At 30.9% G+C, this 14,621-nt stretch overlaps 1 protein-coding gene across 4 annotated transcripts in view; it reads left to right on the plus strand.

The window, feature by feature from the left end:
- LOC118189571 (trithorax group protein osa-like) overlaps window positions 1–14,621 on the plus strand; it is a 320,714-nt gene that overhangs the window by 285,208 nt on the left and 20,885 nt on the right. For all 4 annotated transcript variants that reach the window (XM_085817608.1, XM_085817609.1, XM_085817610.1 and 1 more), the window contains 6 exons: window positions 1,587–2,219; window positions 4,347–4,708; window positions 6,639–6,677; window positions 6,771–6,959; window positions 8,962–9,163; window positions 11,508–12,012. In XM_085817608.1, coding sequence (XP_085673734.1) covers window positions 1,587–2,219; window positions 4,347–4,708; window positions 6,639–6,677; window positions 6,771–6,959; window positions 8,962–9,163; window positions 11,508–12,012 — 1,930 coding nt within the window. The remainder of the gene's footprint in view (window positions 1–1,586; window positions 2,220–4,346; window positions 4,709–6,638; window positions 6,678–6,770; window positions 6,960–8,961; window positions 9,164–11,507; window positions 12,013–14,621) is intronic.

The raw sequence follows: 14,621 nt of genomic DNA on the forward strand, positions 1-14,621 counted from the left end.
TCCGTGGCTAGGGAGTTTGGTTTGAATGAAGCCTCTGTGAGAACCATTAAAAAAGTGAAGTTGCTAATAAGGGAGTATCTTCTGAATCCAAACATAGTACAAAATCAGCATTGTGCACAAGAGATTTTATTGTAGAAAAAATACAAAGGGCATACCTCGATACCAAGGAGTATACAAGGAACTCGCAGATGAGTGCTTCAGCGATCCATAACCAAATTTTTTTTTTTAATTCAGTAAACCCAAAAATATGGGAAAAAATATCACACAGGCTCTGCATATCTAAAATGATGTCATACCAAATGTGTGTAAATGGGTACGTCATTTGTATGATAGTAAATAAATAATCTTTGTTAGGATTTTTTAAAGTATTTTTTAAAATAAAATTAAGGTACAGTAAAAAATGATGAATTTTATTTCTGAATTGATTTTTATGCAAGGAACCTATCCACCATTGTACTTTTTTTAGATGTTTGTATTATTTTTTTTAACATGGTATTGTGCAGAGTGTATCCTCCATGTAAAAGCTACTCTGTTTTCATAGACTTTTCTTTCATTAAGGTAAAAAATATATACATATACCCACTCTGTTACTCGGCTTCGTGAGTTAATTGCCACATACATATATATGTATATGGAGAGAGAGAAAGACAAGTTAAAATATTCAATGCTTGTTACTTTTTTGCCCAAAAATTACTATAACTGATGAAAAAAAAAAAAAAAAATAGGCATTTTGGGTGTAAATAATCTGCATCAAATATTTTCTGGTATCTCTTTTAAACTGAATATTTATTTAGTGAAACAGTATAAAAATATTTTGTCTTTATTCAGTTAGTCTTTTGAGATTTTTGATGCATCACATATTACATAGCAGGGCTTAAAAATTTTTTTAGTCGCGACCCCTTCTTATCATTGAGATTTTTTTCAGGACCCTATAAGCATTGCGCAAATCTGAGACACGCATGAGTGAAACTTTCAATTTTTTTCACTTGTACTGTAGTATACTATTGCAGTTTTAGGTCATTAACTTTAAGACATAGAACAATGTGAAAATTTGACATAGAGACGAACAGACGAAATGACAGCATCACGTGCAAAGCAAGTAAAATGAACATTTATATTATAAAAAGAATGCATCAAAACGTTCTCATATTTTCTTTATCGGTATAGTCTTATCTTTATCTATTTTCAGATATATTGTGTTAAAATATTTGGTTATTGTAAAATTGTTATAATAAGCTAAAGAAAAAATTAAAACTGCTAAAATATTTGGCGACCCCCTGCTGCTTCTCCAGCTATTCCTATGAGGTTGCGATACACAGTTTAAGAAACTCTGTTATATAGGAACAGAACTATCATTGTAACAACTTCATTGAAACTCTTCATTTTGGAATTAATATTTTAAGTTTTTGCTATTACATTGCTATATGATATGACTTTTAAATAAGAAATGACTACAAATATAACTTTAAAGACTTGAAATTGAAATGAGAAAATTGCTTAAAAAAGTAAATACACACATACGGAAATATGCAGTATATGAAAGATATCAATGCTTGTAATTTAAATGTTTTCCTTCTCTGCCTTAGGTGGTTTTCATCGTCCTCCAAGCTCTATGTCAATGCATAGTTATGGAAATCAAGCTCAGAACAATTATCCTGGTCCTTCATATCCTGCACAATCTCCGATACCCCCTCATCGAATGCCAACTCATCCTAGTTCTGCTCCTTCAAATTATGGTAGTCCATCTGGCACAGGTGGCTATAATAATTCTCAGTACTCTAGTACTGGACCACCTTCTACTGGTTATAATATGAACAACATGATGCCACCACCTAATCAATATCCTAAAGCAGCTAGCATGCCACCACCTACTGGAGGAGCACAAGCAGCTGCTCAGGCTGCTGTTATTGCTGCTGCTGCTAGTTCTGGCAGTATGCGCCAATCACCTATGTACCTGCGGCAACATTTACAACAGAAAATATACAATAATTATAATTCGGCAATCAGTCCTGTACCACCTGGTACTCCAGGATCTAACGGCGGGCAGGACACTCCAATGCCACCTCCAGCAAGTACACCTTCTTCACAGCCATTAAACATGAATCAAGGATCTCTGCCTCCATCTTCAGGAGCACTTGGAAATGCTTCTAGTTGTGATGGTCCAATGCCAGCTTCAATGGTACCTGCTGGTTTCACGCAAACATCAGCTCCTTCTCTTGGTAAGTTGATTGCATTTCTAAAGCTGATAATATGGTTATTACAATTAAAAGTCTTCTTGTATCATCATTAATATTTTTACCTACATAATTACCTATGTCTTCTGATATGCACATATCTGTTTTGTTTGTATGCTTTATGTCAGCCTTACTAGTAGATATGATTGAAACCAATAATATATTTTTTGTTCAGGCTATTCAGCCTTTCTGGGTGAAGCTAAGTTGTCTAATTTTGGGAGCTTTTCCTCTTTTCATTTTTGGACCTCCACTCTTTTTAACTAATACAGTCAAAAGCCTTTAATCCAGACGTCCATAATCCGGACCTCAAAGCTACAAGCTTTCTGCGCATGCGTAAACGCAATGCACATTTAATCTATAAGAATGTATAATGGATGGTATAAGCTAAGCTAAAATTATCTAATTATCTATTTCAGTTAATGCAGTTAATGTTGCAGATTGCGTTGTTCCTTAATCTTCTAATTGGATCCAGCTTATTATTTTTTGCAGACTGTTAGAGCAATTTTATAAAAGTAAGCTTACTTTCAATTATGTCAAAAAGAATTTCCGATTCTAAAGCTGCCAAAGGATCCACAAAGCGAAAGCATGTTTCGATGTCCATCAAACAAAAAATGGAATCACTGCAAAAAATTGATAAAGGCATATCCTTTGTTTCTCTAACAATTTCGAAATCTGTTTATCAATTTCACACTGCTCTGCGGGGGGGGGGGGATGTCGCGACACACAATGAACTGGAAGTTGATCTGTCAGCACTATCCTTATCTTCAAGGCAGATGTTTTTATTTTATTCAGCTTATAATTCCTTACTAAATGTAGTATTTCATCTCGATGTACTCCATCTTTGATATGATTTAAATCAAATTCCTCATCATTATAAATATCACGAATACATATCAAATAGTTTTCTGGTTGCAATTTTCTAATTTCGCGCGCATGCATAAAAGCGTAATGTATGCTTTTATGCATGCGCGCGTTGAAAGAAATGTTTAGTAAAGTAAACAAATAAATATTAAGCTTCTCTCTTTTTTTTTTTTTTTTTTTTTTTTTTTTTTTTTGTAAATTTTGATACCCATTAGCTCATAATGACTCTTTATTTCATAAATTACGGTTTCATATTTTTAATTTTATAATTTCTGCATGCCATCTTACCAGATTTAAACTGATGATCTATAATCCAGAAAAACCGATAATCCGGAATCGCCGAAGTCCCAACGAGTCCGGATTAAAGACTTTTGACTGTATCTAGTATTTTATCAGTTGTTGCAATTATTTTGATATTTTTTGCCTTCAGATGTTTTTTTATTCAAACCAATAACTAATAGAGTTCTGTTCTTAAGAGTTTGTAGCACTAAGCTACAAGCTTAGTGCTACAAACATGACTAAGTATAATTCACAGACTGCTGTAGGATGTGAGCACTTAACTGTCCTGGTTGCCCTTTTCATGAAATGTGTATGCATAGTCTGATTAAAAATGACCTATTTGTGATCGCGATTTTTTGGAATGCTTTACTACTTTCTTACGCTCAAATATATAAAAAAAAAAAAAAAAAACACAGTAAAAACAAATATGAAATAATTATCACAAACAGCACAGGCTAGTTATGGTTAGATTGGACATGCACATTTGATGACAGTGCTACTGTATTGCAGGTGGGCCAATATGTGTAAACAAAAGAATTCTTTGTGAAGCACTCTTACAATTAATAACATAATTTATTCACAGAATTTTAAATTAAATCTGTACATACAAAATATTAAAGATGGATTCGGGCACAAATTTATTTCTTTTCGAATGTTGAAAAATCAATATGTAATGGTCCTTTAAAACACATGAGCCGTTGCTTAATTTTGCCTATCTGTAGCTAAACCACTGCTGTAAACGTTTTTTCATTAGAATTTTTATTTAACTTTTACTTATGTACCTTGCATTTATTCAAAATTAAACAAATTATATATCCAGTACGATCAGTTTTATTTTTAATTATAATGTCAAGTAGTCCTTAGTTTTTAAAATATGCCTATTAGTGGCTATAAATGTATTTTTATTTACGATTCCATTTTTAAATTGAACGTTGAAATGTATCATATTATGTGAATAAAATGTTTTATTAGGTATACCACCTACTACTGTGACTCAAAGTATCAGCAGTCCTGTTCCTTCAGTAACAACAGTGTCTAGCCCATCTGTACCTGACATGATGCAATCTCAGCAAGTAAGGAGTTCACTTGGTGGCTCCCAAGGCCCTCCCCCGCCACCTGTCATGGATGAAGGTAGTCAAGCATCTAATGCCTCCGCTTCATCTTCTCTGCCTGAAGAGAGAGTGGAAACTCCAAAACCTAATAATAAGCCTGCGATGTCGCATCCTCCGACACCAAATACATTGCCGTCACCTGGTGCAGCATCTATGTCATCATTTCATGATGAGTTTGAAAGTGTTTCTAGTCCTAGTTGGCCTAGAACACCAGCAAGCCCGGTAAGTTTATTTGTGTTTTATAACATATAATGTATACCAATATTTTAAGTAGCATTTTTTTTTTATTTATATAGAATTAAAATTTGTTTCTATGTAAATCAAAGTTTTGTGCATCAGAAGCAATATTATGAGTTCAGGCATGTTTTTGTATATGCAATTTACAAAGGGAACCTATCTTTTATTTTTAAAATGCTGTGTGGGGACGTGTTATGCATAATGAAAGGCTGTAACTTGGATCTGCTTAATACTATTTTCCAACAGTGTTGCAAGCATCAGTATCTTCATTTCCATTTCAGAAGGATGTAATCAAGTGCTATCAAGTGCTGCGTGAAACTGGCCCATATCAAATTCTGTGCATTTCCTCAGATTACAAGTCATTTTTCTGGTATTTTGAAATCAAATCCATGCTAAATTAGCATAAATGTATTGGTTTTTATAATATTATACATGTCCAGACAGGGTTGGACTCATTTAGCATGTTTCTTTACTACTTGCATATCAGGCTTTGGCTTATTTGATTATGGCAGAGAATGCAAGGCAATCTGTTTCTCGCATTTCAGGAAAAGGATGATTATCAAGTATCAAGTATTTATCAAATCTTGAAACAGCGTTACATTCTATGGAACAGGTCCTCTGTTTTTTTTTTCATTGTTCTGTTGGCTTGCGAATGTTAAGTTGAAAGTACCAGAGTATATTTTCTTTCATATGTACAAAGAAGGGTTATTTTGAATTATTTTTTTTTATCTTTACAGTTTATAACATCATGCATAGTATATTTTATTATTTGATTTGATGTATGAAATTGTTTAGGTTGTGTAAATTATGATTTAAACTAGACTGTAATAACAGCATTCACTCTTATTTGTGATTTCACATATCCACAGTACCTCTTAAACATATTTCTTGCAAGTTCATGACCACTCTTGTACTTATATAATCTTTCTCAACTTCAGGTTTCTAGTTAATAAAATTTAGAACATGAGTCTCTTGCATGCATGTATATTTGGTATCAGTTGATGCATCATAACTAATTGCAAATGAAGAGCTGAAAATCAACAAGTAATAATTAATTCTTCCTCATCATCCTTTATAAGTACAAATTTTCAAGTGTAGTTTGCTTCACGAGTTTTCTAAAAGTAATTTAAAGAATAGATAAATAAATGCTGTTGGCAAAAAGAGACTTTCACATTTTCTTGAAATGCCCTCTCCCATTGAAATTGATAGCAATAGTGAAAATTTCCCTTTTATCCGAGTTTTCCTGCATCTCTTGTAAGATTTAATTATTTTCAAAATCAAATAAATCCAACTGATTATTTAATTGAATGAAATGAATTTATTTGCAGTTTCGTTCTTCTCTGATGTAGCTGTAATTGAAAGTCTGGTAGTATCATTTTTAGTTTCTTAAATTCATTCATTTATGTGTTTATTTTTTCATTTCCAGTGCTAAGCCTTTGGAAACTTGTCCTTACTTAATAAGCTAGAAATAAAACACAACTCATAAACATAAATAGAATTCAATATCATAACCAGAATTTTGACAACACAAGTTTAAAATATAAACAAAGTTTAATAGACTAGGAAGAAAGTCTCATGTGGTCTTGAGCTTCCCAATAACATTTAGCAGCATTACAGTTATTATTTATTCATTTTAGCACAATTTTCTCTTCACAGTCTCTGGTCTTTGCTTGAATTTGACTTGTCTTTATTTCTTCCCTTCTCCCTTTTAATTCTCTTAAACTTCCGATTCTTATTTGTTTTATTTTTTAACATTATTCAAACATTCCTCATCTAGTGTAATAAATTTGTATTCATTGTTAGATTCTCAGGTTCTGCCAGTTATGTAAAAGTACTAACACACTTTTTGTTTAACATTAAAGTAAAGTTACTTATATTACATATTCATTTTTTTTACTTTTAAATATTTTTATAGGTTATAAATAATCAAGCATATGATCATCACCCAATAAAGGTATGTGTATTCAAGAGGTAATTTATAATCTTTTATCTGTTTATATTAATATTTTATTTCTTAATCTAATTGTGTTACTTCTGTTTTCCTTAGCGTCCTGATGGAATGTTAAAGCTTTATGATATGTCTGATGATCCTGATAGAAGGTTATTTTTGGATAAATTAATCATGTATCAGGAAGAAAGGGGTACTCCTCTTTCTCAGTGCCCCACGATTAGCAAGCAACCGCTTGATTTGTATCGTTTGTACCTGGCAACTAAAGAACGTGGTGGTTTTGTTGAGGTAAGCCCAATTTAATGCAATAAAATGTATTCAAATTACCGTATTATGTGTCATTTATTTTTATGCATTAATCCACTTATATTTTTACAAAGTAAAATATTATAGATGAATTTAGACTATTAGTTAGTTCTCAGCCTGTTTTGCCCCATGCCCTTCCTTCACCATTGCTAGAAAATCATCCCCCTTTCCAAAACTAGAAAAATACATGTATACATTAATTTAGATTGTTTTTTTAATTTAAATCAAAAAAGTACAGAAAATATTGATAAATGTGAAAACTTGAATTAATGTAAATTTTTTGTGTTCATAAACAAAAACTAAGTACTTAATAGCTAAATCAAAAGATGGACCTCATTCTCTTCCCCTGAAATTATGAAATCCCCTCCTCCCCACTGGCAGAGAACCTCTGATCTAAAGACTTCAAAAATTTGAATTTTTATTTTATGTTTGCCATTGTTTGCAAAGTACAAAATTTCAATAGCAGAAAATTAATAAAATTTATTTACACTACAACCTTTCTCTCCATAATAAAATTTAATTGATTATATCATAATTATGATAACTGCTATACATAATTTCTTATGACAAGTAAGTGCTATTTAAAAAAATACATACCCAAATTCATGATTAACTAGTCATTGGTCATGTCATATTAGACTACAGCCAAGATGAAATAATTTATGTATATCACATCTCAGCATATAATTTATAAGCTCCATAACAATTCTGCAATTTATATATTAATATGTTGTTTGAACTTTTGAATACTTTTAAATTATCAATGATATTCTAAACTATTAGGCAAAAATGAGTTTATATTTAATATAAATGATCATTAAGTTTACTGCAATATGGCAGTTTTTTTTTTTTTTTTTTTTTTTTTTTTTTTAGAACAGTCTTATTAATGAGCTAAACTTATAGTTGACCTTCGAAGTGACAAAGCTGTATGTATATGTCAAAAAATATTTTCATGATACCCTTAAATACACAGACAAATGTTTCTAAATGTACCTGAATGATTAAGGTAAGTATATTGGAAGAGGGGAAAAAAGTCCAGGTAAAAAGGTAGGATAGTCATTTTTGAAATTCCAATCAAGAAAATAAATACCATTTACTTGTGGCTTTCTTTTGAGAGGGGATGGGGAAACTTCAGATTTGGGAACCAGACCATAACTAAATTCATAAATATATATTTACTTGATTAACTGCATTAATCTCAGTAACTGATAACAATTCTTACATTATTCTCACCTGGTATTCCTTTAACTATGAATATACTGGTATACTCTTTTACAACGACTTAATATTATAGATGATTGACTTAATATGAAATGCTGCATGTAAAGTTAATATATGCGTGATAGCTTATTATCTTAGGTTTCTTTTTAATTTTACTGTCTTGAGAATCATGTAAAGGGCTATTTGAACACTTAACTTCTGATTTTGGATATGATGTACAATCTTTTCAATATAGTTCTGTCATTAATGTAATGAAATCGTGGTAGTTTTGTACTGTAATATAATATTGCTTAATATATTTAAAAACTGAAAAAAAATAATGTAGATATTAAATTCTGTTTTAAATTGAAATACTCATAAAGCAATCAAAAATGAAGTTGAGACAGTACAAAGATGTGGAAGATTAGATTGATTTTTAATCAGATGTTATTAATTATATGAAGCAATTTTAAAAGTTTAAAACATTCTTTTGAGGATTAATTGATTGTTAATCAGATGTTATTAATTATATGAAACAATTTTGAAAAAGTTAAAAACGTTCTTCTGTGGATTAAAATCTTTGATTTCTGTTATGAAATAAATCATTTTGTGATATTCTTTTTAGTATTTCTTGGAAACAACTCACTTTGCTTATCTATCATGTGTTTCACCAAAGTGATGGTTATATCAACCTACATCATTATCACTTTCTTTCAGATTCCTTTAGTTATTTATATTTTATGTGCTTATTTATCAATAATGCTTTTAATGTGGTTTTATTTAGGTGATGAAAGGTAAAATGTGGAAAGAGATTGCTGGGCTTATTGGAATTGGTGCTTCTTCAAGTGCGGCATATACTCTGAGGAAGCAGTACATCAAGCATCTCTTACCCTTTGAATGTAAATTTGATAGGGGAGGCATTGATCCAGGTCCTATAATTAGCAGCCTTGAATCAAATTCGAGGAAAAAGAATGCAAAAAATGCAGGTATGTTTTAATAACAAGTGTCAAGATTTTTTATCTGTTTTTTCATTTATCAATTTGAGCAAAATTCTTCTAATAAAGCTATAATCATACATAAAGATTTGATACAACTTTAGACATGAGATCTTTTTTAAAAGAAATGCTATCTTAACTATTCATGTTTAAAAATACTAAATGTTTTAAATACTAAATTAATTAACTGGATCATTTTTTGGTTTATTTTTACTTCCTTGTACAAAGTAAAGGAAAGTGTTATAATGATGGAAAATTTCAGATTTCAATAGAAATATCCATCTTATTTTTTTTTCCCCCCTCATGATGTCTGTACATACAAATCAAGTAGAGGACTCTTTACTCTAAAATGCATCTTTTCATGACATCTGTATGTAAGTATCATGCATAACTCAAAAACAATTAGCCCTAGAACGTTGAAACCCACCTCCCTTACCTGGCTTTTATTTTTGCATTTACTGGCCACAGTCATATACTTGCACTTACAGAAGTGTTTTAGAGGGCGAAAATATTCATGTTTTGGCAATTTAAAATTAAAAAAAAAAAATGGACTAATAACGAAATTAAACTTTTAATGCCGTTGCACAATTCCTATGATGCGAAAAGTACTTTGGGATACATTCATCATGAAGTTTGACTGCCGTAATACAAAAACTGACAGGGAGAATTAATTTAAAAATTTGCACCTCCCTTACCTGGCTTTTATTTTTGCATTTACTGGCCACAGTCATATACTTGCACTTACAGAAGTGTTTTAGAGGGCGAAAATATTCATGTTTTGGCAATTTAAAATTTTCAAAAAAATGAACTAATAATGAAATTAAACTTTTAATGCTGTTGCACAGTTCCTATGATGCGAAAAGTACTTTGGGATACATTCATCATGAAGTTTGACTGCCGTAATACAAAAACTGACAGGGAAAATTAATTTAAAAATTTGCAATTTTTAATGCAGATGGAAAATATGTCTCAAGGGATCATCACAATTAAGTTACAATAATTCAAAGAAATAAGTTTAAAAGAAATGTAGCAAAAAAACTTTGTGTAGTTTAAAAGGCATACAAGGAAATTATGCGATGTCCACATCAGATTTTTTGGTTAAAGTGAAATTGAAGTTTCATTAATATACTTAATTGTTGTGCAATCCAGATTTAAAATTTCTTTTGAAAATATCATTGTTCAAATATGTTGCAGTCACAATCTAAAGACAGCTTGTTAAGTACATTAAAAGCCCACCTTATTTAACATTGAACTAATCAGAAAGCTCAAGTAACTGGAATATATTTTTAATTTAGGAACTCCCTCTCTCTCCTTTTTTCTGGGGGGGGGGGGTATGAAAATTTAACCAAACGAGACTTTTTAAGCCATCATAAAGCATAAGACATATAAGACAGCATCTCGGGGGGGGGACTCTAAACAAACTGTGTGATTTTTAATGCCATTGATGAACAAGCCTGATGTTGCAATACAGTGTTTAGGTCTTCATTTCAGTTTTTTGTACACCCATAATTTTCGATTAGCTGTTGAAGAAGGATATAACTTAATTGCTATGTATCTGTTTTTCCTTTTGATTTTGAGAAAATGACTAAAATTTTAGACATGCCCAAAATGAAACAGCATGCAGTAAATTATTTGCAGAGTATTACAGGATCCTTGCACCAAGAAAAATGGGTATTAATGAGCACAATGCACGACTGGGTTTGAAAATGAATAAACAATGACAGTATGGCAAGCAGTTTCAGTTTTTTATATGCTAGATATGTTACTTGTATTTCTTGATCACCTAATTAAATAAAGTGTTCGCTCAAACTTATGCTGAAATAATTTGTGCATGTTTGGGGGCATATATATATACCCACTTTCATGATTGACTGGATTTCATGAACAAATAAATTATTTTATTTTCTTGTATATAAGACCTACAAAAATACTTTTTTTAAAACCTAAATTGTACTTCCCCCCCCCTCCCGAAATCATACATAATGTTAAAAGTAAGCTTTTGATATTTTAGCTAAGAGATGAGATAACCTTTTTTATAATTTTAGGCTGGAAATTTCTTGTTCCATTCATCTTTACTACTATCAATTGCTTCTTCTCTTTCTTTCTCTCGCTCTCTCTCTTTTTTTTATATATATATATGTATGCTCATTTCGCATATCTGGCACTTCTCGAGCTTTCTGAGCAACCAAGCTTTTACTGAATGTCAACTGCTACACTTTCCTTCTGAAATTTGTGCTAAGAATGTTTTGCTGTCATATTGCTACATCTGTGTATAAATTACCCATATTTTCTATTTAAGCATTACATGTCGATCATTATCTTTTCTACTTGAAAGGTGGCCCAATGATGGATGGCTATCCATCACCTTATCCAGGAGCCTATCCACCTAATACAGGCCCACACCCAGGAATGATGCCTGGTTCAGAATATCCTGGACCTGGACACCATCCTTCGTATCAAGATTCTATGCATCACCCAGGATCTATGGTGAATCACTCAGGTTCAGAAGGAGCAATGGATCCTTTTAGTGATGAAATGCAAAATTCCCAATATTCACAGAGGCACAGCTCTAGTGATAATTATGCTTACTCTCAGTCAAATGCTAATAGCAACATCCCACCTTACTCTGGAAACCAGCCGAGCGTGCCTTCTACGTCGTTCGGTTACAGCAATACTTCTGGACAGCAAGAACCTTATAGTGATCAGTATTCTAACACCATGGTGCCTCCATCATCAGAACCGAGTTACAGTAACCGAAGCATGGTACCAGATCCCTATGCACCACCTCCTGGTGGTTATCCTCCAAACCGGACTGTCGGTGGTTATCCTGACCAAGAGAGGTAAGATTTTTTTACTCCCAAGCATAAATCTGCAACTGTTTTCTACTTTTTTTTTTTTTTTTTTTCCACGTCTCCATGTCTGTGGTACTAAATCTGCTGGTTTTTAATTTTTAGCTTTTACTTTCCAAGCAATGAATAAAAATTTTTGAATTCATGAATCTTGTACAAATTCTACAATCACCCCAAAGCTCCTAGTAATTTTCAGTTTAATTTTTCTTATTTTATTTTATTTGAATTTTTGTAACCTACGGTAGACCTTTTGTATAACTTTTTATAAAAATTCAACCTTTTGTTTAAATCAGTATTTGCATTTAGTTTTGTTTTGCTTCAGTATATAGTACCTAACTTTATTTATAGTACCTAACTTTATTTATAGTATTTATAGTACCTAACTTTATTTACACAATAGTATGTACATAAATTATTAATTTTATTTCTAATCATATTCAAAAATACTTTCATAACTAAATTTCTCTTTTCTCAGTTATTTTTTTCGGTATAAAAAGTGTAAGAAACCTAATAAAATTAGCAAAAGAAAGTAAAGAATAGATAATTATATATCAGTATATTTTATATCAGAATCGTATTGTAAATAGTTCAGTAACCTTAATCATATAGTATAAATTTATATATTTTTTAAATTCTTCAGAAATGGCATCATGGCACAGTCCAAAAATTCCCTGTTTTTCATATTGTAAGGTTGACGGCTATGCAAGTAAATGTTTTATGTAATCAGATAATTCAGAATATTGTAAAATTTTTAAGATCTTTAAATTCGAAATCCTACCCCCTTCCCCCTAATTCTGATATTGAGAGCTGTTATTGAATGGTTACTCATGGTTAACTCTTAGTCTGCTATTGAAATAAAGGCATTTTTAGCGGTTTATTATTTACTTCTAATAACTTTTCTAAATTAATTTGCTTTGGAATTAAGTTCAAAATTTGTTAGCTGAACATCTGGTATGCAGAAAAAGGGGGGACAAATTTGCAGTTCTCTCATTCAGCATTTATCATTTTACTCGCTACAAGTATCATTATTTTTATTGTTAATTTGTCATTTGGCCAAATAGTATTTCTAAATTACCTAAAAATTTATGTTTTTGAGATCACCGGTGTAAGCTGAAAAGGGGGTGGTCAGTTATTATTATTTTAGATCTGTCTTCATAATTTGCAATCATTTTAATGTTTAATTAAATCATAAATAATACTTTTATTTGTTTTCTCCATACTCAATTAATTTCATATATAGTCAAGCATACTCTTGGAAATTAATATATATGGCATACTGTTAATTTAAAATTGGCTAGTTTATTGATAATTATCACTTAATTTTTGTCATCAGATCAATCCATTACAGTGGGAGTTATATTTATTCTTGTTATGTTTGTGATATATTCTTATTGCATATTAGACAGGCTTTCATAAAATAAAAAGTATTGCAAAATGTTGTTCCATGAGACTAAATACAAAGATGGAGAAAGCACTTATAGGGTGATATCTGAGAAAGAAATCCAAAATGTTTTAGTTGTGTGATGGTGCAAAATTTATTTTTTAATGAAATAATGATCTTTCACAGACCATCATGATATGTCAGGTAATTAATACAAATACAACTTTAATTTTTGAGTGGAAATGGGTTTTTTATCTCCTAATTTTTTTCTGTGTTTAGAAGTTATACATATATCAAAGATTATAGTTTTAATGGTAACCCTTGTCTGAAGCTAGCACATTTATTCCATTCATTTGTTGCCTTGTGTAGTATCTGTGATAGTGGTTTTTTTTCCTCTGCACCATTTTATTTTTAGTCTAAAAGATGAGTAGAAAGATAAATTATTATGCTCATATTCATTCAAACTGCAGGTGATTGCATTCGCTAAACCTTTTAACTAGAGTTTGGCTGCTTGGCATTTCTGAAAGACAAGTTCAAGAGGGGAGAAAGCGAAGTGTAAATTTCACCAGCATCAGATGTTTCGTTTTGACAATGATGCAACAAACCAGCATTATAAATATTTCTGGGGAAAAAAAAAAAAAACTCATTTTCATAAAACAAGTAACTCATTTCATTTAAATTATTTTTTTTATAAACGTAAGAACAATGCAGTATTTACTAGTTTATTGCTTTGCTAACAGAAAAATACCTATGTTTATTCACAGATTAGCAGATTTAAATTATCTGTACTCCCATAATTTAGATTTAGAAAAAGTTCCAAAAATTCTCAACCTATACACAGAAATATAGTAGTTCGATAACCTGGACCATACATTAAGTAAATTAAAATCAGTTTAGAGCTCCTTTGAAATGGCATTACTGCACAGCATGAAAACCTTCCATTTCTCCTAGTTTTTAAGATTTGGAGGTTGGCATCTATGTTGTATTTTTGCAGCACCTTTTAAAATTTAATTTTGATTAAGATATTTGCATTTATAAAAGGTTTTTAAATACTAGACTAAATTTATATATATGTATATATTGTAATGTATTTTGCAGTAATTTACAAAACAGACAGTCTTCTTAGTAGAACATAAATTTTATTTCTAGTTCACGGTGATAGACAAATTTTATACAATTCTTAAGTGACAAATTTTTCATACTACTCCTAGCTGGTAAA

The sequence above is a fragment of the Stegodyphus dumicola genome, chromosome 5 (genome assembly GCF_044657685.1).
Source record: "Stegodyphus dumicola isolate Sdum_Otavi_A_Nest chromosome 5, ASM4465768v1".
Taxonomy (NCBI): Eukaryota; Metazoa; Arthropoda; class Arachnida; order Araneae; family Eresidae; genus Stegodyphus; species Stegodyphus dumicola.